The 27,150-nt window shown below is 34.5% G+C and overlaps 1 protein-coding gene and 1 long non-coding RNA gene across 51 annotated transcripts in view; one reads left to right on the top strand and one right to left on the bottom strand.

Moving 5' to 3' along the window:
- The window catches only part of syd (JNK-interacting protein syd), a 121,038-nt gene extending 99,943 nt beyond the window's left edge, over window positions 1-21,095 (top strand). For all 50 annotated transcript variants that reach the window (XM_067087580.1, XM_067087583.1, XM_067087536.1 and 47 more), the window contains one exon: window positions 16,444-21,095. In XM_067087580.1, coding sequence (XP_066943681.1) covers window positions 16,444-16,559 — 116 coding nt within the window. In that variant the 3' untranslated portion in view covers window positions 16,560-21,095. The remainder of the gene's footprint in view (window positions 1-16,443) is intronic.
- A 122-nt stretch (window positions 21,096-21,217) lies between these two features.
- The window catches only part of LOC136829246 (uncharacterized), a 33,466-nt gene continuing 27,533 nt past the window's right edge, over window positions 21,218-27,150 (bottom strand). Inside the window, exon 2 of the long non-coding RNA XR_010850334.1 lies at window positions 21,218-21,554. This is a non-coding gene — a long non-coding RNA (uncharacterized lncRNA). The remainder of the gene's footprint in view (window positions 21,555-27,150) is intronic.

The raw sequence follows: 27,150 nt of genomic DNA, 5'->3' as shown, positions 1-27,150 counted from the left end.
AGATGAATGAAGAGTGACATTTGCACTTTTTAAAAAGTTGCTTTTTAAATGTAAATTAAACTGTACAGTGGTTACATTACACTATGTAACTACATTGAATACCATAATTAGAACTTACCAAACCAAAAACACAGTAGTAGAAAACATTACATTTTTGCTTCCTGGACCCAATTGAGGTTTAATGAAGTCTGTATAAAGTTTCATAATTTGGATGAGGAAATAGAATGGAACTTAGCTCTTCAAAGTAAATTTTGCTGTTTAAAATCTGCTTAGACTATATCTATAAGTTTGACTAACCTTAATACCTAAGGAGTTAAGGATAAAAGTTCAGTTTTACATTCAATCTGAGTAGAAGTGTCAGCAAAGCAAGTAAAGAAATGGGCAGAAGGTGTTTTGTAGGCATTGGATTAAGGTATGAAAGTCCCTGGTATATTCTGAAGATCAGAGTTAATTGATGAAGAGGGAATAATTTATGGTTGACTGTGACCAGCAGAGGCGTAATTGGGTTTGAAAGTTTTCAATATTGTATTGTTTAATTAGAATGTAAGACAAAACATGGTAGCTGTAATTGAAGCTAAATTGTGCGTTCTGAAATGAAATTTTGGACTGTTGATTTGTGTCAACCTAACATCAGGATTTTATTTCATATGGATATTTGGATATTTTTATTTAAGGGCTTCATGCTCATGAAATGTTAAATGGCATATGATTTTAGAGTAAAACAGATATTAACTATATTTTCTGACTAAACTTATAAAAATAATCCTTATATTATTGGGAATTCCAAAGCTTGCTTCTTCCTATAATAGTTTGTAATGAATACAGCTTTGAAATACCTTGAGCTGACAACTTTTAGTTTCTGTCTTCATTTGTTCTTTAGCCGGAAGGAAACACTACAAGCTGAGGAGATTAAATCCCTTTGAGAAGGGAAACTTTACCCTGTGTTTTTATCTTAGTTCTAATTTTTTTTTTTTTTTTTTTTTTTTTATTATCATGTAGTAACTTATTTTCAAATTTTCTGAGGTGATGTTTCTGTTTTCAAGTATTTTGATCTCATCTGTTTAAAACTTTTTAGCTTTTTGGAAGACAATTTGGAGAAATGTCTGCCTGTTCTTTAAAAACTGCATAGTGGCTTTGATTAAATAAAAGAAATCCAAGTATGGTGTACAATGGAAGAAAGATAATTTCATTAGCTAGATAAGTTTCAGTGTTTTGTGCAGAACTGGACTAACTACTATTCTGCTTTGCATAGTATTGTCATCATTTAAACTATACTTTCATTGTTACTATCATGCTTGGGCTTCATATTTGGTTTTGTAATTCAGTACTGTCAGTGAATAATTTTTCTTGTACTGAAGTAACCATCATTATTATTGCTGTTTGTACATACTGAGTAACATCACAGTACATGAAGTCTGCAGTTAATATTTATCATCATTCATAATACTCATATTTTATTTAGTATTTGATATATTTTGTTATTGTTAATTCATCATAGTTTGGCTTTGACAATTTCTTGCAGTGATGGAACATTTTAGGAATCAAATTTTCTTCAATTTACCAAGGGTCAAATCTTGGGTCTCTTGCATGCAGCTTCATATAAAAAAGTCACGACAAGTCACTAAGCACTGCATGTTGACCCTTATAGATTGGTGGGATAGAATTGACCTCTCAAGTGGTTGAACTTGTCACTCCTGGCCACTCTTCTGACTTTGCCAGACTTCTTAGCAGTAGGGTAATCCTTCTTTAGACTCTTCATACTTTGTTTGCCTACAAGACTAAAAAAAAAAAAAAAAAAAAAATCTTGTAATGCAATGACTGATGGAGATGAATTTCTCTCTCTTCCTTCATAAGTAGTTCTTCATTCTCAGCATAAGACTTCGGAATATCCTATACCTTCAGGAACATTTTATTCTTCACCATGTTAAAGCTTTGTGTGTTGTGTTTATGTCATGCCTCTAAATTTTCACAGTTTTTCATTTTTAAAATTATTTTGGCATAATTTCACGTTAACTCTTGTCATAAAATATGTACAGTATTGTCAGGGCCGTTCTTGGAATTGGAAGGCCAAGCCGTGTCATTTTTTTGGAAAATATGTATGTCCCTTGCTCTTGCATAACAAAAGACTTTGCTGTGACTCGGTCGTGAAAAGGCAAATACCCTTGCTTTCTGTGGCAGCAGTTATCCTTTAGTCCACTAGGGGAAATCATAGTTCCTTTGTTCAATTTTTCCATTGTTGTTGAGAGTATATGCAACAATGGACCAGTTCTTTGTTTTGATACTCTATTATTAGAAATGGCAGTATATGTACTTTTACATAATTGTTATTAAATACTAGATCTGCCGTTTATAGTTCTATGTGCTATAGTCTTTTTTAAGTTTTGTGAGTCTGTAGTTGAAGAGGCGCAGAGGATTGTAAGTTTATTTTATTGACAGAAGATGTATAAAAAGGAGCTTGACTGTCAAAAGGCAAATTAGGTGTCAAGATCATATCTGTTCAATGAAAGAATAGCCTGCTTATTCTTCGTGTTTATATATTAAATGAATGTGTTGCATATGTATACAACATTCATAAAAATTATCTTAACACACATGGTAATGTAGGTCTTTTATAGATAAAGATTAAATCATTTATCCGTAGAATGGATGTACGTTGTTCAGTTAGGAAACACAGTACAGTAACCGATTTTGAGCATTTTTGTGGTAGAGTAGATTTGAGAGGAAAGAATAAGTCTCAAACTAGTCAATTCAGCAGCCTGCCATATTCAGTTGTAAGCGTATTTGCTTGTGACTAACACTTGAATGGTAAGTGATTAATGTAGATACTGTAATCAGATATATGGTGTATATATACATAATTAATGTATTTATCTATATGAATAAGCAGCAGTCATTATTGGAGAGCTCCTTATCATACATGTTCAGAATTTTTATTATTCTTAGGAATTTTATTGACATCACTCTCAACTCATTGATGTTTGATTATTTATTAGGCTTATAGAGGCAATGTGTGTGAAAGCTTTTATGTACATGATATAATATAAATTTTGTCAATTTTCTTTGTCTTTATAGTCTATGCTTGTTGTTATATTTCATACAGTTACTGCTTCATTATTTCAATATTTGATCCTCTCTCTGGTCTTTTGGGGTCATCTTCTGGTAGAATTTGGGTGAAAACTTTCTCTCAAGAAATGCCTTTAAGCTTAAATATTTTTGTGGATTTGCATGACACTTGAAATTGCCATGAATGTTGTATACTAACAAAATTTATTGCTGGGCTTACAACACTTGTAGATATTAACATAATTGCAGCTGATTTCAGACCATATTGGGTGGAACATCAGACGAAGTGGAGTGTCATTTATATGTATTTTTTTTTTTTTTCAATTTCCACTTTGGTTGCAACTGTCCCCTTCATGAAACCAGTAAAACTGTAATGCCATTTCACCTTTGATTGCTTGTTGACCATACACTCTGAGGATTTGGTGGTGGACTTAGTGAATGCTACAGTAGCATATAAGAACAATAGGTAACTTAATGGAAAATTGGATATTGATCCCAGGCGTCTATAAATTTTAATGGTACCTTTTTAGCATGTATTAACCTTTTTGCAGTGAATTACATTTTTTATATGACTTCAACTGATTTATGAGAATATACCTGTATCTTGTTGTATGGAAGAATATTTACACTTTTATTATTCCATAAGATTTAATTTAACTTTATAAATTTTGTAGCTTATTCTGGAACATGAAATTATTTGTAAAATTGTGTGTACATATTTTTATAAGTTATAATGAGCTGTTAGCCATGGCCCTTATGTGACACCCCATTTTCTGTTTATTTAAACATAATGTACTGTACCTTTCTTTTCTACCAGGAATAGTTTGCAGTCCACTGTCTTGATTTTCAGTGATTTAAGATATTTGAGAGAAAGTAACTTAATTTTAATAAATTAGCAATCAGCATCTGGTATTTGCTTGTGTACTTGGGTAATTAGGGTGTTACTTTTCCTCTGTGGCGTCTTGGCCTTTAAAAAATCTGTGGTATATTGCCTTCTTGGAAGGCATTTGTAGCTCCTGGAGAGGAGTTGCATATTGTAGGTTTAATATTCCATGCATTCCAAGCTAACACAGTAGCATCTTCATCGTGAAAAAATGAACCTTTGGGATTTTAAGGTGTAGGTCATTTATGTAATGGTAAAACCTTCACAGGCAGGTGAGTAAATTTCTCACCTTACAGGTACATGGTGCTTGAAGAATTACCATTATTTCCAAGGCTTTGTTTTAGGATGATTTTGCCAAGTTGTGCTTATCTTTTAGTCTGTTGAAAATAACATCTGATCATCTGTCAGTCAAGACGATGATCATAACTGCTGTTATCTTCTCTTACCCGAAACAAGATTCATACTGTATTACACCTGATTGTTGAATCTAGGTTGTTTACTGTGAGTCATTTGAAATTATTGTCAAAGCCTAGAAAATGGTGAGGAATCACTCTGTGATGCTATTTGTTCCATAAATACGTAATGTAGTCAAAAGACCCTGCCTGTTTGTTGAAGAGGAAGGGATAAAAGTATACATTAAACTTTTAAGAAGTGGCCCTGAAGGGCCTTTCACTGTGTTGAGAACCCAAAAAGCAGCCTTTTCAATTTGGCTAAGTCTGTAGAACCTTTGAGGCCCTTGAGATGTCAGGAGAAAGCATCAATCTCAAAGTTGCTGAAGAAGCAGAATGGATTCTGGCCACCATATACTAAACCACATCCCACAAAAATGACTCAGATTAGTCTTATCATGAGAATCTTCATCCTGCCCTGCCTCATGATTATCTTCAGCAGACTCAGGGACTAATACTGCTGAGAGCTCTTGGAATAAAAAACTAAGCAAAGCAAAAATCTTTCTTTAAGATTAGCTGATTAGTCAGCTTTATTCAGTTACGACACCCTAAATTTCACCTTTGATATCTGTTGTCATAAGGCTCCTTTGTGATGTTTTCTTAACCTCTACTGAACTTAGTTGGTAAATTACATCTACCTTTATTGGTAGATTACCGCTACCTTTATTTTTTCTTGATGACAGGGACAAGTATTCACGCTGTTTCAGAAACTTGAGATAAGTAGGATTATCATTAAGAAATGAGCAGCATTTTATGAACATTCAAAGCGATTCTGTACAACTTGTTTGGCTGTAAGGTTAACTGGATAAGTACATTAAGGTGAATTTTACAGCAGAATCTTGGAGGAGGATTGCAGAAATGTTATGAAGAGCAAGAGGTGTGGTATATAAGCATCACCATAGAACATTCAGATTTTTTAGAATTTTTCATGATTTGTTGGTTGCTTACAACTTAGATTGACTTTACTTGTCATTGCAGTATTTGGGTGGTGATGCAGATTTTTATCAGCCTTATTACAGTGCCATCTTGGTTTATAATAACAAAAATATGTTGTGAGATACCCAACAGTACTGTGTTGATATTGGTAATTTGATAGGTTACAGTGTTTTTACTATCCTGTACATTTGTTTCTTGACTGTTGGATGGTGTAGGTAGTGCATATTATTATATATTTTTTTATTTAGTGGAAATGTAATGATAATGCCTTTCCTTTTCTTTTAGTGGGTGCTGTATACACAATAATACCAACTTACATTTATTTCTGGGTAACTGGCAGAGTATGGAGCAAAATTGAGAGTTTGTACAAGACATTCCTATATTTGTTAAAGTTTTTGACAGAAGTATTTCATTTTACCCATCTCATATTCATTTGTTCCAGAGTTAGATGAGTTTCATTTTAGTATTATGTTTTGGGCATTGTTTTAATGCATTTTGTACTGTAAACAAGTACTATCCAACATTACCACCTGTATCCCCAAAGGAAGTACAGTAATCCATTGTTTATCCAGATTAACAAATCCAAGTCTCTCGCCAGATGTTAGAAGTGTCTGGATACTGTTGGATTTCACTTTTAACAGACTTGCCCAAGTCCAAGAGTGATAAACTTCATTTTTCATTAGCATTAATTCACAGCATTATGGTACAATTGATATTTTTTCAATGTCCCCACATTGGTAAGTGTGAACTTGTGCTTTACAGAGGTATAAGCAGTGAGTAATATACAGTAGTTACCATTATATATTTCTGTTGAAACATTCAATAGTCTTTTCAAAAGACAATTGTTTTATTATGAATTTAGAATTTCTGCCATTTGTACTCATAAAGAGGATGTGAATTGTTCAATAGTATCAGCAGCAAGTCTGTAATTCACGAGGTATGTCAAGTGCCCTTGTCCCACAACACTCTTTAAAATCTTGCATCCATTCATTTAAGAAAACGTAGGTCTTAGTTATTCCTTTCTTTCTGAAAATTTTCTGTCCTCTGTGAAAATTGGCTCTTTTGATACTGTACTATAAACCACTTTCACAAAACATTATTAAGCTATGACTAACTTAGTTTTCCTTATTTTTAATTTTTGTAGTTTTTGATGAATGTCCCATAGCCATGAAATTGACAAATGATTAATTTTAAATCTTTTGTCATTGGGCGAGGGGCCTACATTATTTTTGAATGTATGTTTCATGGGCCTGCATTATTTTTGAATGTATGTTTCATGGGTTTTTCATACTTCAGTTTCCCCATGCATTTGATTTTGTGAGGAATCAGTAAAAACTAATGCTTACATTATTTTTTCAATCTGAAATCTTGGGAGCTAATAAAAAGATGAAGCATTGTGAATTGTTGTAACAGAGAAACCCCTGATGTATAGGGAATGGAATTGGCTCACACTTGCACAAAGTAACCAAAAACAGAAAAGAAAGTGAATGGGGTACTCCCTGGGGAGAGCCATTTAGTAAACTTAATTGACAGTCCATTAGTTTAAGTTGCCAACACTGGACTATTAGCTAACTTAGGTGGTTTGGTACGTACTGCATCAGTTGTACGTGACTTGGAACATTTATAAATGTATCATTTGCCCTCATGAAGAATTAGGTTATCTTTCAGATTAACAAGCATTTCGGGTTACGAAATATCATTAATTAGGCCTCAGCTATGATTAGTTAAACATGGTCACATACTTCATTACTCATTTACCTTCACTTCAGTTCATGGAAAGACTATTACTAAGTAATACTCTTTCCACGTAGTATTTGTTTTATCACAACCCTATTGCTTATGTGTGTCCACATTCAGTTATATCTTATCCATGGCTTCTCATTGCAGGCATCTTCTTTATTGGCTTTATCCACAGTCAACTCTTTGCTAATGGAATTGTTGAGGAATATGGTAACCACTTTATTATTCATGCTAATACATCCAAGGGGGATTCATAGCCCAGGCTATGCTACCTTAGGCTACCCAAATATCCTATTGTAACCCTGGCTAATATATGAAAATACTAACTTGAAAAAGTGTATAGAATCCAAAAAATAAGGAATTCATGTTAACTATTTAAATAAGTGTATATGAATTTAAAAAAAAAACTGATACAGTAGTACCAAATTAAAGCAGATCAAGCCCATTGTTGGAAGATGGAATTAACTATTTCAACAGGAATGTCACGCATGTAATTCTGACTCTTCTTAGAGTTGGTCACTCAGTTGACCCATGGGTAATTGAAGATTAACCTACATGATCCAATCCCTATATGCTCAAAATGTCAGTTACACTAAGATTTAAACACTTCTTGCGTGAATGTCCAGAATATAATTGACAATGAATATCAAGTACTGGGAACAAATTAATTGAAGGACTGATGTCAAAATCTCCATCATTTTCAATTAACCCACTAAAATGTAAAATCAATTATTAAAGGCAAATCAGTGTCTGGTTATACCACAAAATAATAATAAACAAGTTGTTCACCTGGCTGAGCTGAGGTATTTTTTGCACTCCCATCCGGACACTTCAGTCTTCACTGCATATCCATTGCAACTGTGTGATTTTATCAGCACTTTTTTCATTTAGTGCAGTTTAGTATATAAAGATAGTCATTCTAAGAAAGGAGCAGTCAGAGGGCGTAGTGTGTGGATACAGGAAGTGCTGATGATTGATAGATTACTGTATTATTAAAGCCAAAGGGTAGTGTCACTTGGCTGACCCTACATTCTTCATAAATTGAGGATGTATTTTGACAACATCAATATGAAGTGGGACTCTGTAATTAATAAGTTCTCCAGGGTTATCAAATATACCTGCAGGATCCATTTCTGTTCAGAGAACACTTTGTATAGAAACTTATTAGTCTAAGTGACTTTTACTGCAACCATCTTCAACAAAGGGAGTGAGTAAGACCTTTCAGAGAGCATTGAGAACCAGCTAGGAGGAACAGCAACCGAAACAGTTGCCATGTTCTGACAGGCAGCAGAGAGCCCCTGGCTTAATTCTAAGCATTCCTCTCCTCCTACCTCCAACAGAATGACTCCAGCAAAGAGGCAGCAGTCACCTTTTTTGGTACAGAATAGGTAGACAGCACAAGGAAAAGTCTCCTGGTGAGAAAAAAAATGAGGAAAGTATTCCCAAACTAACTTATGCAGTTGGGAGGACAGTGTTCCCAAACTAACAACTTTTGCCAGTGAATCTCGTTTCCAGAAATTCAGGAAATTGTGACAGCGGACAGGAGTAGAGCTATGGGTAATTTAAGCGTCCCTACTGGGATCTTTCCCTAGTTTTCAAAAGTTTCATCATGCCACCATATGAACACTTACAAGAGTTATTACTGCTGGATCTCACATTGCATCTTCAAGACTTGTCTGTGAGGTTCATGCTTTTTTTTTTAGTCTCACACTAGGGGCTGAACCTTTTTAAGCTTGTAATTTGTAGTTTACAGCTGACTATGTGACAGACACACAAATTCCAGGCAACCAGGACAGTTCTACAAAACCCTTCACCATCACTTCTCTAATACCTATCGCCAGAAAAGAAACAGCTCTTTAAGAACACATTTCCCTGCGGGCTCAGATAAGTCATCCTCAAAGCTTACAATGAATATAATAGAGAAGTGGTACAGGTGATTCTAAGTCTCTAAGTCTCAAAATTAGAGCTTTCTTTGCTTTTAAGGTATCTGACTAAGATTTAATTGTAAATTTGATTTTAAGTAGAGTTTCCTAAAGGTTCTAGTCTAATTTTGCAAAAATCTACTTAAGAAATTCAAATCAAGTTGATAGGTATGTATTTGCTGAGACCAGTAGAGCATTGAAGGCTTTTTGAGAATTGTCATCATCATCATCATTCCATTTTTCACACTTCTCATCCCTTCCTATGTGTCTTCCTAGAAACATAATCGTTTTGGGTTACTAATATCTGCATCTCACATAAAACATTTTATAACACCCCTCCATCTCCTCTGCCACTGATGGGTAATTTCGATGATGACAGTTAATTTATAAATTGGCTTAAATTTACAAACATATTAACTGTATAAATTGGCTTAAATTTACAAACATAACAAAAAACAAAATTGTAAGATACATATAAATGTGAAATTACTTAAAAGTTTGTATATTAGAATAAGATTTCCAGTAACTGGAAATAAAGTTACTTGTTTTATATAAAGTCATTGTGTTTGCCCAGCCTGCATTCATACTTATGTGCATCACATTAAATTAACTGTGTACTTACTGGGTCTCCCCCATTCTCTTCATTTCTCTGGTAGAGCAGTTTTATTGTCATTGTAATGCAGTACAATATTGTAATTAATGCAGTAATGTAGTGTTACATACATATATTTTTCGGTACAGTATGTGCATATGTACATGTAGGTAAAGGAGCCAGCACACAGTGAGTGTTACTGAGTGTAGTTTCAGTCTGTGTCTGCTGTTTAATACATCAATGTGTTTGCTCGTCTGTTTTCTGCTATATTGATGTAAGCATTTAAAACACTACAACACTCTGATCCCAAGGTGCTTGTTATGAAGGATTTTACTGCAATAATAATAACAGTAGAATTAATGATATTTGAGGAAATACCAGTAATATTACAGTATTTTGGAGTTTAGCCAGGTACACCTGCTGGTAGCCTACAGTGTACTGCTGTAGGCAAATGTTAGACTACCGGGTACCTAACTCACATATAAGACCCCAGTGTATATTTTGAGTAAGTTTCATAATTTTCATGATTCGGCTAACACCCCTACAAATATAAGCCCCTTTCTGTATACACATAGTGGATTTGCCCTTTCTGTATATACAAAGACAATTTGTCCTTTCTGTTAGCAACCCTTCAATACACTTGGTAACTTGATGTCTCATAGTTCCCAAGTGCTCTCTTCGATCCTTTAGGTCTCAGCCACAACTCTTGGCATCCAGGAGCTTGTGTCTCCCACTTGAATTGCACATCGATCATATATGAGCGATGAGTTGTGATGAAAAATAGTTAATTTTTTAATAGTACTAAATAGTTTTTATTTTCTAAACACTTCCACCACCCATCATGAGTTTCCTCCTCCCAGCCTCATACATCTAGCAGCCTCATATACAGAGTACACAAAAACAGTGAAGCAGATGATAGAAGGGGTACTTAAGAGGCTCTAGATGGGATATCCACCTTGCTACTACTGATCTGTCCATTAGACAAAAGCATATTATGTCTGGGTACATTTCAAGTCTACAAATATGGGTGACAATTTTGTATGAAGAAACTAAGGTTGTTTAAAGAAATTATTTTTCTGCTAATCTTTTTTTTTTCTAGTCCCACATACTATTTCTGTTGCTTCCAGTCATTTCTTGTTTTCAAGTACTGTATTCAGCAATCATCTAAATATAGTATTTGAATAATTTATGATCATTTCTATACAGAGAATCACAAATATTTCATTCCTGTCTACACATGTATAACCTCTGTGAAGGAGGTAAAACATTAGCTAGATATGTAACCATGAGGAAAGTGCAATGACAGTGTGCACACTCCATTATCTCATTTTACTTGTGTCTGTGTATGTAATCAATATATGTGCATATTTTATTTTTATTAAATTCCATAATGAGCTAGGTGCTAAATGAGTTAGAATGGCTTTTTTTTTAATTGTTGATTGCCTGTAGCTTAAACATGGTTAAGTAGAAAAGCACTCTATCTGAGCTATTTTTTTTTTTTCCATATTTTTCTTTTGACTCCATTTTTCTGGGAATTACTTTCCACTTTATCTTTAACCTCTCATAACTATCTTTGGGTGTTGCTATTGCTTTGTTTTGTTGTTCATTTTTAGTATGTAGGACTTATGAAGGAGAGGGGAGAAAGGCCATAAAGTACTTGACATGCAAGTGGTTATGCATAGTTTCATGATGTATTAAGTGTTTCTGCTGAGTGTAATCATTTAAATAAAATTAAAAATACATTGTTGTATATGTGAATAGCATTTTTAGAGTTATATCACCATAGCCATTGAATTACTAATACAACACACACGGACTTAGTAGCAGAGGTAACTAGACACTCATGAGTACAATACCAAAGTTTAGAGGACAGTGTTTGATTCACCAGTCATGTATGTTCTGCAACATGCATGGTATGAACGTCAGTATAATTGGTTTCTCACTTGTCACTAGCTAATATTTGCAGAATATTTATTTTATTTTTGTTAGGACATTTCTATATAATCAGTATATGGTGCATGGCTATATAATTGTTATACAGTAGCATACTAACACAGTACTTTTTGTGCATGGTAAGTTCTGTAAAGTAAAAAATATACTTTAAAGTTAAAACCAGCAGCTCAAGGACACTAGAATTAAATACAAATTTTAATTGCAGTATAGGGGCTTAAACCATGGACAATACTATGGAGGGAATAAAATTAAAATTTTCTCTTTGGTATGCTCAGTTAAGCCAAAAAATTAATGGGTATTGACTCATTAAATCAGCTGACAAACGGAACAAACTCTGGTCATTCCCACTACCATCAGGGACATGATAAATTCCTTGTCTTAGTTTCTTGTAGTATATTGCCAGTGATGAGTATCACCAAGCTGATGGCTTTGGTTTTCATTTTGGATGTAAGGTACAGATGTGTTGTTTTTTTTAGTTACTTTGTTGTTTTGTAGTTAATTTTGATTTGTGTGTGAATCTGATTTATGCTTGCATAAAAATTTACCATTTTGAGGCAGAGTCCTATTTTTACTGTTTTGTGAAGCACATAAAACTGTCATATTTTTTACACTAAATGCATGAGGCCTGATATGCAATCGCTGGCAAAGGCACAACTTCCTGGCATTGAGGTTATTAGCTCATTTGGTAATGCGAAGCTTATGCTATCATTTGGTTTTGCCTTGCATGATTAAACTGTACAAGTTGTTGAATCTGCTGATCCTTCCGAAAATCCCAGGAGTTTCATGACCTCATTTCTTTTTACAAATTTGTGTGTAAAAATTGGCATTGTGACAGTCACGTAGACTTATGGGTGAGAAATAATGTCTTCTCAGGTGGCACACCTTTTGCTCATACTGGGTCTAGTGTATGTACAGTATTTGGTGAGGGTTTGGCATTGTCTCAAGTTCACTTACTAAAAATTATTGTATTATTGGCATTGCAATTTTTCACTTTTCAGTTCATAATTATCTTTCTTTATTACAATAAAAGATAATTTCAGTGAATTTTTGTTTAAAAAAATTTTTAAGGTTAGTTTGAGGTTCTTCGCAGTATTCTAATTGATAAAACTTTTGGTACTCAGAGTATCAGAAAGTGATCTCCAATGGTTGAGGAAGGTTAAGATACCCATCTAATATTAAAAGGATTATGAATTTCTTTTGGGCATAAAGGTGCTGTAAGTGTTGTAGATAGTTTTCATTTGTTCATTACAACCCCATAATTCATAAAGTGCCTTATTTCCATGTGGATGTATCCCAGTTGTACCAGGCTGTAGGGAAAGAACACGTGAACTACACATTCCTGGACTGTCATCTTGTTTTTGCAGTATGTTGCATACTGTTATACAGCCCCATAGCACTCATATTCATCTTCTCTCTCTCCCAGGTAGACTTTCAGAGAGGATAGTTATCATCCTTGTGGTAACTTTTCTTTGTTAAGCTTTCTCCTCATTAATTGTGTCCTTGTTTTATGTTTTCCTATATTCAGTTGAATTTAATATATATAATAGGTTGTAGGTGTAGAGGGAACTGACATTTGAAAGTCTGGCTTTACAGAAATTAGAGAATACAGTACTTTTTTGTTAGTTTTCCTTATTTTGCGATAAGATTGTGCTACCTTTGAAAAAATTTGAAAAAACAAAACCACAGTTAGTTTCTGAATTTTTCAAGATGAGTTTTTGAACTGGAGTGAGGTTAAAGGCTCAGGGTCTGATGTTATTAATCGTCTTTAAAGGAAATAGGCTCGGCTTTCCTTAAAGTCAAAATGTACTGTAGCCTTAAAATTTCAGAAATTATAGCATTTTAAGTACTGTATTTTATTATTAAAGGGGTTTTCTGGTGGGAAGGAAAGGTCAAAACCCTTATCCCAAGATGTTACTGGTTGCCATCCTAAATTGGCTCAACTTTCATGTATAATACAATTTATTGCTTAATCTTTGAAATTATAAGATTACAGGCCTATTGTTAGTCCCTTAAGTTTTGGTGACTGGCTTAAACAAAATTGGCTCGGCTTTCATTTAAATAATAACTTATCACTCACGCTTCGAAAGTATTAATACCACGGCTTTTCAAAGAAGTAAAAGCTTTGAAGCTATTTGTCTGGCTTAAAAAATGTGCCATTACCTAACACAGACAGAGGAACTAGTTATGACTAGCAAAATAAAACTTTTCATTACACACAATTTTGGGAAAGTCAAATGCAATTTGTGTGAGTGCACATGCAACTTTTCTTTGTTGCAGCCTAAGCCACTAGTGAGAGACTTCGCAAATCCAACAAAGAAAGGTCAGTGGAAAACAGAGACCTGATCAGGAAAGGCCAAATGGACTTTACTTCAGTGCGAATGTAGTTCATAATGCAAAGCCTGGTCCCAATCATCATGAACAGAAAAAGGTAAGGCCTCCCATTGGGATCAAGAAAAAAAAATTCCACCATTGGCCAGTGAGCAAATCTGAGTAGACACTGGTAGTGGAAAACTTGTAACCCAATCAGAATTGGTTTGGGTGAGGAGAGAGAGACCCAGAATTATGAGATGTTTTCGGTATCTTATCTGTGGCTTTGTTCTTAGAGGATTATGAGAGAGGAAAGCATGGTGGGATGATGATAAAGGTATCTAAGAGTAAAAGTGATTGCTAGACCTATAATTTGGGTATAAAGGCCTCTTCTTGATAAAGGAATGAAAAATTGAGAAGTCACAGAGGACTTAGTTTGCCAGACAAACATAGTCAGAGACAGGCATCATGTGAAGGACCTCCACTATGGACATGAGAAGTAATGCACTCATCTCCATCAATATATACAAGAGTAAATGGATTTGGTCAGAGACGTTAAAGACTTAGGTGAATTTTTTCTGTTCCCACTCCAGCAGCTAATAAAGTAACATGGAGAAATCCATTAATCTCTCCCCAAGAGTTATGAGGATCCTTTAGTAGGTAGGCAAGAGAATATGTTTGAAGTTGCTAAGATCCAGAAATGGATTCAGGTGTGCCACCCGTCCTGAGGTATCCTTTCCTAGACCAAATATCTTTTACTCTCATACTTCTAAAAAAGACAGGGTTTATATGGGAGAATAGACTGCACTTGACCTTTCATGGTTATAATAAATGTTTTATAATCATCAAAGGTATAGCCAAGGAGTGAAAGTATATTCCTTTGAGCCCCTAAACTGCTGCCCTTAACTTCCTTAAGGCTCTTATGTACAGGGTGTTGGGCCTTTTATAGAAAAACACAAATTTGGAGTTAAGCTATTTAAAATGTACATGTATAGAATATTGCATTTCTGGAGATGTGTAGTAACCAAAATGTGTTAGTAGTATGCAGTGTTTATAGCTAAAAGAGCAGTGTAGTTTGAATTTGCATCTTTTCCAAGTCTGAATAAAAGTTCAGGCAAATTGAATATTTTAATAACAAGGTCCAGGGAAAGACTGAGTTGCCTTGGTGTCTAAAATCAGTGGGTATGAAAACAAAGTACTGTACAGTGTAGCTCTGGTTTTACATTATTTTGTAGTCCAGCATTGGTTTGATGCTAACAACTCATAGCTTTGTAAATTTTCATTAATTGCTAGTTAGATTTAAAAAAAAAAGTAGCAGGAACTTTTTAAGGTGTGTAAATTCAGGAAAACTTTTTTGCATGATGTAGATATAAGTAACTTAACTTAATTTTTAAAATGCAATTTTTTATCTAATTTGGGATGCTAGTCACCCACTAAGTGGAATGTTCATGGCATCTTTCAGAAGAAAAGTTGTCAAGACCAAAAACCCCATCATGTAGTTTTTTATTTGTATTTCTGTGACATTACAGAATCTGTAAGTTCTTACTAGGTGTTTTGTACCACAAAACAATAGCCATATTAGTTTCTCTTAACTCCCAAAAGGTCAGTTTCCAATAAGACATACTGGTAATTTGTGTTTACCCCATCCATGCAACTAAAAGAATTATGTTAAAATTAAAGGCCCCCTCCTCATGGCTCTGCATTTTTCCTGTATTATTGCTTTTGCATATTTTTATTTTATAAATATCTTACGATTGATGAACTGCTTAAACATTATTTGTTATGTTCAGAGAGACTCTTATTCAAATTCTTGCCTGTTTCTTCAACATGATAAAGATTACATTTCTCATATTTCCCTAATTCATAGTTTTTATCCTTTAGTTATTTGATTGTATTTGCAACTTTGTTATGAATAGGTAATTTTAAGATGTTTATTTTTTTATGTATCCACACTTTCCTACCTTGTGTGTAGAAAATGTTCTTAGTTTACTTTCCTGGATCATTTATAAACCAAAGTGAATCAAAGCTAATGTTGCAAAACAATTTTTCATGTAACTGATTTTAAGTTTCAGAAATTTTGTTAAAAATCTCAGCAGTAATCTCACCATTGCTGTCTTTGTAATTGTGTTGTTAAAATGTATATGGAATGCAGAAAGGAAAACCATCATAAGATTCTGTTTTCATAATATGGTTGATAAATGAGTCAGTGTCAGATCATAAACATTTTTATGAGAACATGATATAAGAAACTGAAACGTCGTAGAAGGAACATTAACCCACACTGGCCTGGTAACAAGTAAGATCAGTGCCTACTATGTCTCCTTTTAAGCACATACATAATTCTTTAGCATTTTCAGGCCCTTACTCCCTTTGTCATTAGAAATGTCTCTGTCATGCATTTGCTGGAATTTGATTTATTTGACAAGAAAAAATTATTTCAAGAATTTATTGTTAGTTTTTACCAGTTTTCAGGAAGAATATACGACTATTTTTATTGATTACAATGGAAATTCATTCATGCAGTAACATACATACTTTGTAAATTGCATTAGATACAACAGTGCAGTGTTTGATAGTTAATATTATTGTAAATTGCAGGTGAGGGTGAGGAAGATGGAGCACCAGAGACATCTACAGAATCTTTGAGCAGAGGCGATAGGTCTCACCTCATTGTTTGGTCTGTAGCTCGTCCCCCATCTGCTAACCCCTCGTAGACTGTAAGTAATGCCTTTGGGAGAAAAAAATGTATGCCTCCAGAGAATTTAAGACTATTTTTTGTTCATTTTACCACAGAATTGGTGAAACCCAAAAATCAAGTAAGGTCAGTGGTCTAAATATGTGAGAAATTACTTTTATTCCCGGGAGAAGTATTGCGTCTCTTGCAGTTCATTTTTGTATCGACCATTATCTGATATGCAAGTGCGGAAAAAGTGTGGAAGTGTTAACAGGAAGTTGATATACAAGGTAGTTTCTTCTATGTGAAGTTTCACATACTTAAAATTCTGTTAGACTTCTTAGAAACATTGGGTATTTATGATGATCAGATTACCATTTACTAATGCATTTGGTGTAGAAGTGAAATTATTGAAATTTCGAGGGTATGTTTTGGTATCTGGCTCTTGACATCAAGCTATCAGGTAGTTACACATTTTCCTAATTGTAGCACAACAACAGTTTCATTATGGAGCTGTAAGTTAGGGAATATAATGTAGTTTCATACATAGATTATTTATTTTTACTTATTTCAATTTATGCGCTTCACCCAAAGCTGATGAAGTATAGGCTTTATGAGAAATTGTTCTGTTTGAGTTGATCTCTTATCTAGTCCCTTTGTGTACAACGAGTACATAAACAGTACTCTTTTTATGTACATGCTTTAGCACAGAGAGAAGCTCAGCCACAAGATTTAAGTTCTTTTACAGGTAAATATTTTGTTATTAAACTAAAAAAAAAATTCCTCACTTAAAAGGAAAGGCATTGAATGATTGAACTGTTTTCCAGATATATTACACATATGTACTGTACTTCATCTTTTCCTGATGTGTTCTCTAAACGATATTACTGATAATCCATTCTCACATGCTATTTATACAGTTTGAGTTTTCATGCTTTGTACTCAATATTAGTTTTTGAGTTATGTATATTATCTTGAACTATGTTTCATAGTTTTTCTCATCCAGTATACTGTTTTAGATACACTTGCTCTTTTGCAAGCATTCTTATTTATGCAATGCTTAAATGATGCTTACCTGTATAGTGATGGTCATGTTAAAAGTAATTGGTATATTGTATCATAAATACTGAAATTTAGAAAAAGAGTTTCACTGTGCTTACATGTGGAAAGCTTCATTGCCTTTTAGCTCCAACACCTTTTCTGAAAGTGATTGGCAAAAATACGAAACATGCAAAAAAGATTAAATTTCCATATAACTGACAAAATAAAGAACATATGTTTTGTTTCCCAGATATTGTAAATGACTGAATAAGTACACAGTTTTTTTTCATTGCATTTTGTTCATTGGAAGAGATTACAGAAACCCAAGTTACGTCTACATGTAGCGAAGTACTTTTCTTGCGTGTCCACAAAAATGGCTTTAGTGTACGACAAAGAACAGCACTGCTCCTTTTACGATGTTAGCAACAAGTAAGTTGCAAAATTATATACTTCAGGATGCAGGTCAAATAAATTCTGGGGCTACACTATTCATGATACATGGTGCTGCTTCGTTGCCCTCTGTTATGTGCTGTATGCATGCATGTGCGTGTGTGTGTGTGTGTGTGTATTTGTGAGAGTGCATGTGTAGGTTTACTCTGTGTTTAATATCTGATCAGGGTATAATTATTTTCCAAATTCTAATTCTGCGTGAAGCTTCCAGCTCCTAAAAATGGTAGTATTTTATAGAGTCATCACATCTGCATTTGCTTGATAACATATTCTTTCCATTCATTATCTGTGTGACAAAGTCAGTGACATTGACAGCAAAAGTTTATCTAGTAGCCCTGTAACGCATGGTAGTCATTTATGTGGGTATTATATATACAGTACATGTATATCCAAGAAGTTAAAATACAGTACAGTATCTTTAGTTAACTAGCCTGTTGAGTTTTGCATACATTGTCAAGATTTTTTAACAGTTGGGTGAGTCTCACAACTCCAAAATGACGTTTAAAGTCAGGTTTTGTTACTGTTTGTAATCATTTATTGAGGAATAAGAAATGTCATTCTTTTTATGTATTATCAAGTGTAATAAATATTGGTGTACAGTCAGCCCTATACTTGGTGAGGATTCACTTATGCACAGATGAAAATGTATGGAAAATATTTAGAAAAAATTTCTTGAACTTTCAAGATGCAAAACATAGATTTGCATGCACCAAGCACAGAGGATCCTCTTACCTGGCCCAAAAGGTAAACTGCATAGAATTGAATGCACTCCGACTTGATGGGTGGTACTTCTGCCTTGCCATCGGTAACTGTTACCATAACCACCTTGCAAAGGTTTAACGGCCAGATTTCCAGCTTGCTGAAAGTTAATCCCAAGTGTAAAGACCTCAGTTTTGTATGTTAGGAAAAATACAAATTACTTTAAAAATTTATCATTTTCTGAGTTTACTATACACTGATTTATTATAAGTAATCTGGAGTTTGATTATAGTTTAAACTGAATACAGAACGATGTGCATAGATTAGGTAAACATAGGCAAAGAACCTGCAAGAGGAAAAATACCCTATTTTATATAAGGGATATGAATTTGTGCAGATTTTATGGTTACTCATCATGACATGGACCAGTCCTCTTGCAAGTCAAGGGCTGACTGTATTGATTAACTTTTCAGTCCTGTATTCATGTCACCTGGCTTCTACATGCTACAGCTTATGCCGTATCTTCAATTAATTCATTTCCTAATAATGTTAAGTTCAAAGTAAATCATGACAGGCTCCTTACACCTCCTCTGGTGCTGTAGATTCAAGAGTATAGCTGCGTGTCCTCATACTGATTATATTTTTAAGTGATGACTACAGGCTTGGAACAATTTCTCCATTAAAAGATTTAACTCGGTAAAAGGCTAGGTTTGCTGAAAGATGCTGTAATTGCACCTATATTGTTTGGAAACATATACATTGTTGTATGGGTAATTGCCACAAGGGCTGTTTAAATATTGTGTTTAATTTCAGTTGGATGCTCTAATTTTGTACTCTCATACTAAGTTTGTAACCTGCTTAGGTTGTCATTGTCACACAAAATTATTATCCCGCGTATGTGTACAGTATGTAGTTTTTCATAACAAGGCAACAGTGATCTCAGATCTTTAAATTATTCTCCCACTTTTGAATTTTTAGTTGTAGGGGACATTTAATTTAGCTTCAAATAGGTGATATCACATAACTTTATTATTGGCGGTATGTGAACTTGGTTTGAGATGTATTTAAAACTATTCGTGTTGCAAATTCATTTTTGTTAATACAGTATTTTTGGGCTGTATTACTAAAGCTTCTAGAATAAAATGGGCCAGTGCATTTACATTGCACTTCAGTAATATTTTAATTTGAATATTTTAATATTACAAGAAATACTTTACCTCTTAAATGTTGTTTTAATCTTGAGTAAATTTTGTTTTTCCCTGTCAGAATTCAGTACCAAAAGAAGATTTGCCTTCAAACTTACAGCTTCATTGTGGATATGATAATGCTCTCTAGAAAGTACTTAATTCTTAATGGTATAAAATGTATACTTTCATTACTTCTACACTTTTAGTTCACACCTTCCCTGGGAAGAGCATTGATTTAGTTTTAAAAGAGCCACATTAGCGTCAGTGCCCCCATGCATGAGGGACATTCCTCACCACCATAGTTAATGTTAGAAATCAAAACTCTTCCTGGTGTTTATTCCACCTTTAACAAGCAGCTTTGTTTTAATTCAAGAGGCTGAAGCTGGGCAATCATCAGGGCTTCTTAATGTAGTAAAATGTTAAGTTTTATTGAATAGGTTTATCCTTTTAACTGGGCCATTTTGTAAAAGGTTTAATTAAAAAAAAAATGTAACAGCTAGTGTTATGAGGCCGTGATAAAGCTAGCTACAAAAGAGCTGTGTTTGTAGATTTTAGAGATTCCCTCTCCAATTTCTAACTGATTCTAGTCTCCTCTGATATGAGTGTAATCTTATTGAAGAAAGACTGTAATGAGAAACTCCTTGTTGTTAATTTGTAATATATTTTTTATACAACTTTCTTCAACTTAAACTACTCATGTACCATCACAAGAGAAATATTTATATAAAGTATATATAGTACCAAAGCTCTATTGTTTCAGTAAGTTGGTTATGTATAGAATGTAATTATGTATTTGAGGAAAGAAAAAGTTGAGAGTTCCATATTGGAACTGTGTGGTTATTTTATAATGAGAGGATTACTTCTATTTGTGTTCATAAATTACAAGTTGATGTGGCTAATCTGTAAATTTCATTTAGCTGATGAAACACCATGGCACAAGTTCTTTTAATAGTTTGCTAAACAGACCAAAAAAGTGTCTTCGCAAATGAAAAATTTTTACGTTTTCCAGACTTTGTATACTAAGCCAATTTTTTATTTAGCTGGTATACTGAAAGATACAGTTGTACAGGTATGGTATCTTGTAGGGTTGTAATTTATTTATGTATGTATTGTTATATTATATCACAGTGAAGATTAATGTCAACCTGTCTTGTGAATACAGCTTGATGCACAGTAAACAGTAACCAAACTTTTATAAATGTTTCGTTGCTCCTCAGATCACTAGGATTTATGCTGGTAATGCTTGTGTAGTACACTTTTCCTTTAAGACTGATTAAATATCTCGCCAAATAATATTAAAGAGTGACTGAAACCCATCCCATTATCAGGAATAAAAGGCAGACTTTATTGGATGATAAATTCAGTAGCAACATGGTAAAGCAGACTGAACTCTCCAAAATGTCATTTAAAGAACATGGCACAGAAGAATTGTTGTGTCTAACTCTGGGCATAGCAGTTTCACTTACTTGAGCTGCTGATAGCTGGAACTCAACGTGGCATTTAATTTATCAGTAAGAAATGCATTCCTCCTCAAACACAAAATTGCTCAAAATTTGTGCAAACAAGCTAAAACTTTGCAGATAACAAACTTTTTTTTTTTTGGAGAGGGAGTTAACTTCTATTCCAGCAACTACTGCTCCGCCTGCCATTCACTCAAACTGAAAAACAATGATAAAGATGAATCAATTGAAACCCAGTAATAAAGAAGAACTAATTGAAAAACATTTTAAAAAAATAGTACAGTAGTAAGAATAAAATTTGAAGGACAAAACCTTCCATTAACAATTAAATAGTTCCTATGAGAATACAAACCACTGCCTTTTAAAGTCAGCATTAAGGACACTTGCTTTTCTTTGGCAACAGAAACCTTTATAAAGGTTTCCTTACTCTCTGACTTTGGTATCACTTCAGACTCATAAATTCCTGAAGAAGGGGATGAGTTTTCATCGCTGGTGTGCCTGTCAGGCACATCTCATCTGCACTGCACTGTTCTCATTGGGTTTGCAGTATGTTTAACATTTCAGATTTTTGGAAAGGTTGAGAGTCTCACGGTGGTAGATGAGTGGTACACCACCATCATTACTTAAGGTCTGAGACATTGCTCACCTTTACTTGAAACTTATTTCCTTTAGCACTGCAGATGCCCAAGTGGACAGTTTGCTGCTGCTGTGTTGGATGAATTATGCATTCCATGCAGTTGAATGGATGTTACTGCAGTCCAAGTTAACTGTCAGTGTCTGGATACAGTGGCATTTTGTTCCTTGCTTTCCTGATAGCAGAGATGTTTTGAGTAATAGACTTCCCATGCTTTTCAGGTCCACTTCACTAGACTTATGCCTCCGGTGATATATTCGTGCAAGGAAGCTTTTAATAACTTTTCGCTAACTACGCCCAAATACCCATCCTCAAGGCATGGGAATTAAATTAGTGAGTTATTTACATACGTATACATTTCTTCATTAATTACGCATTTTTGGACATTACAGCCGTAATAATCGTACTACTACAACCAAGAAACGACCACTACCAATAAATTGTCACTACATCAGTCTCAAACACGAGAGAAAATGCCTTGAGAGAGAGATAATTATATACTGCTGGTGGCAGACCATGCTAGTTCTAGGAGACAAATGTATGTACTGTTGTTTATTAGGTCTACGCTACCTTCTCATTCTTCTCAAGAATGTTAGTAATTTGAAGAATAAACCTAAGTTTTGTCTGTATATCAGCAATTCAATTAACCACACTACTTAATCTTGAGGTGTATCTTGCTTAGCGTTCATTCCTCATAACTAGCAACTGCCGAATTGCCTAAGACGCTCCCTATTCTAGCCCTACAACACCCTCTGACAAGCATTTTCAATGAAACTTGACAAACACCACTCAGCATTGTATCGAACAATACACTCGTTTCTCACACACATCGTATCTAACCAAGTGCTGAACACAAACTACCACAAACGTTCTTTAACATTCTTTCCATCTCAACAACACACCTAGCCTTAGTCTCACTGAAAGCTCTTTATCATTTTAGACTGATCAAGAGTTCAGACGTTCATTCAGGTTCCAAGACCGAGTGAAGGGATGTGACATAACTTATTATTATTCTTAATATAATCTCTCTCATTATTATCTTTCCTTCAGAGCAGTGCTTAATCATAAACTGGTGAATGGAATAAGGACAAATGCTGAGTATAATAAGACACATGGAAAATGAATGATTTCATGTATTGAAATGATACCATTTCCTGTGCCATGGGACTAGAATTTTGATGCGCATTTGTTAGACCTAAATCAAATATATATAATATAGATAGATAGATGAAGAATGATAGCTACTTATGGAGAGTTGAAGTCAAGAGTTATGTATAACGAAAAAAAAGTGACTATTTGCGAGCTATGTACTGGGTACCTTGGTTTTTGCTCTGGCCAGATGGATACAAGCAGTGACACACAAACATACACACACTCACTCACTCACTCTCTCTCTCTCTCTCTCTCTCTCTCGTGAACTTCAGACCACACAAGCCGTGCATTCTCGTATTAACTATGCCTTTGCATGGGGTGTATGGTAAATGCTTAGCTCCAGGTACATTATTACACCTGCGTGTTTATATCAACATATGGATATTTTCACGAGTAACGCACGATAACGGTTAATTCTCTTTACCGATTTCTTTGGTGAGGAAATATGTTAGATCGTGTTTTCCCGTATCATTATATGAAAAAGTTATTAGATTATTGTTCAACTGATTTTTTAAAAGTATTTTTTAAAGTTTAATTAGGCCTATTTTAGTTGCCAATACATTTGAGGGAAGGGGATAAGTACCTGCTCTCTGTCTTCATGTCATTTCATTGTGACACTTTAATATTAAGAGTTGTTTTATCAGTGCGTTATACTTTATACAAAATTCCTCAGACTTCTCTAGAGTTAATCGAGCAGAACTGCTGCACGTTATCCATGAAGCATTCATGGGTTCTAGGGACAACATTCCCTCGATGTTGGTGCTGTATTTAATGTTTGTGATCTGTTACGTCTTAAAATCACAGCCGAGAAATGTGTGCAAGCTGCATAGATTTGTATTAGGTTCAGTAAACCTGACACTGATGAATTTCCCTGGGCAGTTGTCACAGACACCGAATGATCATCCCTCGAGTGAAGGGAACAATCAAATTACTTTTACAAAAAACCATTACTTATCTCTTAAGCGTTCTTCCAAACTATGTATCTTGACCATGCACAAATAGACCTATGTATGTTTTATCATAGGCCTACTGGAGAATCTTTAAGATATAGTGCTATAAAAAAACGAGCTGACACTAATATTCTCGACTAGAATATGCAATTTTACCCACACACATACAGAGAGAGAGAGAGAAACCTGCTGCTGTTACTACAATCAATGACTAGTTACAATATTAGAATTTCCAGAATTTCCAAGAGTGTGTTGTTGATCTCAGAATCAACCACCACCCCCCACCAACAAAAAAAAAAAAAAAAAATCTGGTCTAGATATGCACACGGGCCCCTGTGATAAGGATATTTGGTTATCATATAGTTACTTATTAACGCTAAAGCTGTAGACGCTACAAATTCATTATTAGTCGCACTAGAATGTGGATAACATGTTACGTGGAAGGTGCCATAACCTGCCGAGGAAAACTACTTGGCATCAGATAGAACAGGGAACATTCTATCCTTTCGTTACTAGGATTTTGCAAAATAATACTGACGAGGGCTCCGGAAAGTTAACTGTTTTCTGTAGGTGATGTTCAGCTCGTATTCTGGTTATGCAAACATTGCTCATTGCCATTTCAATGATTGGCTCCTAATTGCCAGAAAAGGCCTTTGTAATACGTGACATTGCATATTAGTGGCTAATACTCTCGACAGAAATAAACCAGTGTTCACTTATGAAGTGACTGATATGCAATTGACAAGGGCCAAATATAAGCGTTGATCCTTTCATGTGTGAAATAGCTATAACTTTTTTTTAGCTGTAGATCAATAATGGCATAATTCACCATACTGGATAAATAATCCATATTCTGGTTGCATTAAAAATCAGTCTATATCTCTTCATCTCAAATGCCGGATAGATCTGTTTGTTTGTTTATTACTTCATGATTTTCGTCACTTTTTTTTATTATACTCATTCTTCTCCTCAGGCTAGACTTTTGCTGTTCAAGCGTTGCATTCTATTCTGTGACAGCTTCCTACGCCCGTTTATATAACCGCTGGATCGTTTCCCGTATGAATATGTGCACGTTTCGAATAATAACAATAACAACGATCATAAATTTCAAATGGAAGTGTGGTTCGTCATTTGCAGATGCCATGTCAGTTTCATGACTTCAAATCGGAGAACTCTTTGCGTATGATAGAGATTCAACGCATTGCCAGGCAACGAGCCTTGAACACGTACTCGCCTTGTCAATTCTTATGCTGCGCCTGTCGCCTGTCCCCTGGAATTTAATGGCTCCTCGGTGAATTATAGCCAGTGAATGCAAACAACTTCTGAGTGACTTGACCTTATGACCTCAGGAGAACGGGCAACTTGCACGGACATAAAGATCGATAGCTTGCATCTTACGGGATTGCTTGCAAATTTTGATGATGATGAGAGAGAGAGAGAGAGACTCATATTATTAAAAAGCTTGCTTACAAAGTCTGATAATCGACGATATATAAAGAGCAGCAAATAATTTTATCTTCATTAATGCTCCTCCCAATATTTCGTAAATAAAAAAAAACAGCTGCTATTATTCAATACGTAAAAGCATTCATATCAACAAACTTAGAAGGACACTGACTTGAAGTGCAAGCTGTCGCAGAGTAGATTGCCCAAATAGGAAAGTCATATGAAACTGTGGACTGAACACCGTAACTCTAAAGTGTAATGAGCAAAAAATACGTTACACGAGTAATTTCATGCGTGTATCTAATATACAGTAATCTATGCTCTGGTATGATTTTAATTTCAAAAAGTTAATGTCATCGAAACAAATATTACCCAATTATATATATATATATATATATATATATATATATATATATATATATATATATATATATATATATATATATATATATATATATATATATATATATATGGCTGTAAAATACCATGGCCTCAGCTCGAAACACCTCATACTGATTGACGATACAGTTGTTTTCTCTCTAACGCATTTTCCCGAGACTCCACCAGTTTATTCTGTCTACCTATGAAACTTAGGTCTAACTATAAAATCACTATCATTAAGATATGAAATCATACACCCAAAAGTAATTGCAAGAAGATCGGTAATCTCAAGAGGTTTCGAACAATATTCTAAGGAGTGCAACAGATTTTTATTCGAACACATTAGGCCTACTATCTATCAATCGCCACTTACGTTTGGCAATCCTACTGCGCAGTATGTTTAATTTCCTCGTGCCATTTACGCAAGCATAAAGCAACTTCAGACCGATTTACCCAACCGCTGGTGCCCTGTGAGCTTCATTTGTCCAAACGAAAATCGTGGCAGTTAGAAGTCATCACTACTGTCTTTTATTATCATTTCATTATTGACAGCGCCGTGCTAGATGCCTCTTTTTTATATTTGATATAATCATCAACGTCATCATCATCGCAAAAAAAAAAAGTTACAGAGGGATGACAGGATGAGCGTTACTCAAAAGAGCAAAATTATGCTGGCATAAGCCCAACGAATGTTCGTGTCGCAAATATTTGTTTTAAGAGATGTATAAAAAAAAGGAGCTTTCGATTCAAAAGTCAATTTACAATCATCTTCGAAAACTGTAACTTTGTTATCGTACAGCCTTACCCCAATGTAACATTCTTTGCATCACGTATTAGATTTCTTTTACTGATCGATCATGCAAGCATCAAAACTTGCCTTTATGGAACAGATTTAACAGATAAAATGGTCTACGATACGAAAAAATGAAGTGTTTATCATTGATTTTGAGGGATCGAGCTAAACAGTTTTTTCTTGGAATACACCACCAAAAAAAATCAGGTAATAATGACGATTAGTATTTAAACATTAGTGGATCCTGGTTAACTCGTATCGTCAAAAAGGGCAGCAACATGCGAGAGGGTCACCAATAAGCCAAAGTTTCTTCATTCTGCATACTTATGTAAGGGCAAATGCACTGGTGAGGAAAGCTGCTTTCAGGTTGAACGATGGCAAATCTAAACAGGGAGTTTACTCTCCATGGACTGTCTCTCACACGCGCACGCGCGCACA

Source organism: Macrobrachium rosenbergii, chromosome 44 (assembly GCF_040412425.1).
Source record: "Macrobrachium rosenbergii isolate ZJJX-2024 chromosome 44, ASM4041242v1, whole genome shotgun sequence".
Classification (NCBI taxonomy): Eukaryota; Metazoa; Arthropoda; class Malacostraca; order Decapoda; family Palaemonidae; genus Macrobrachium; species Macrobrachium rosenbergii.
Note: the sequence above shows the minus strand (reverse complement) of the source record. Positions and strands in the feature narration are given on the sequence as shown.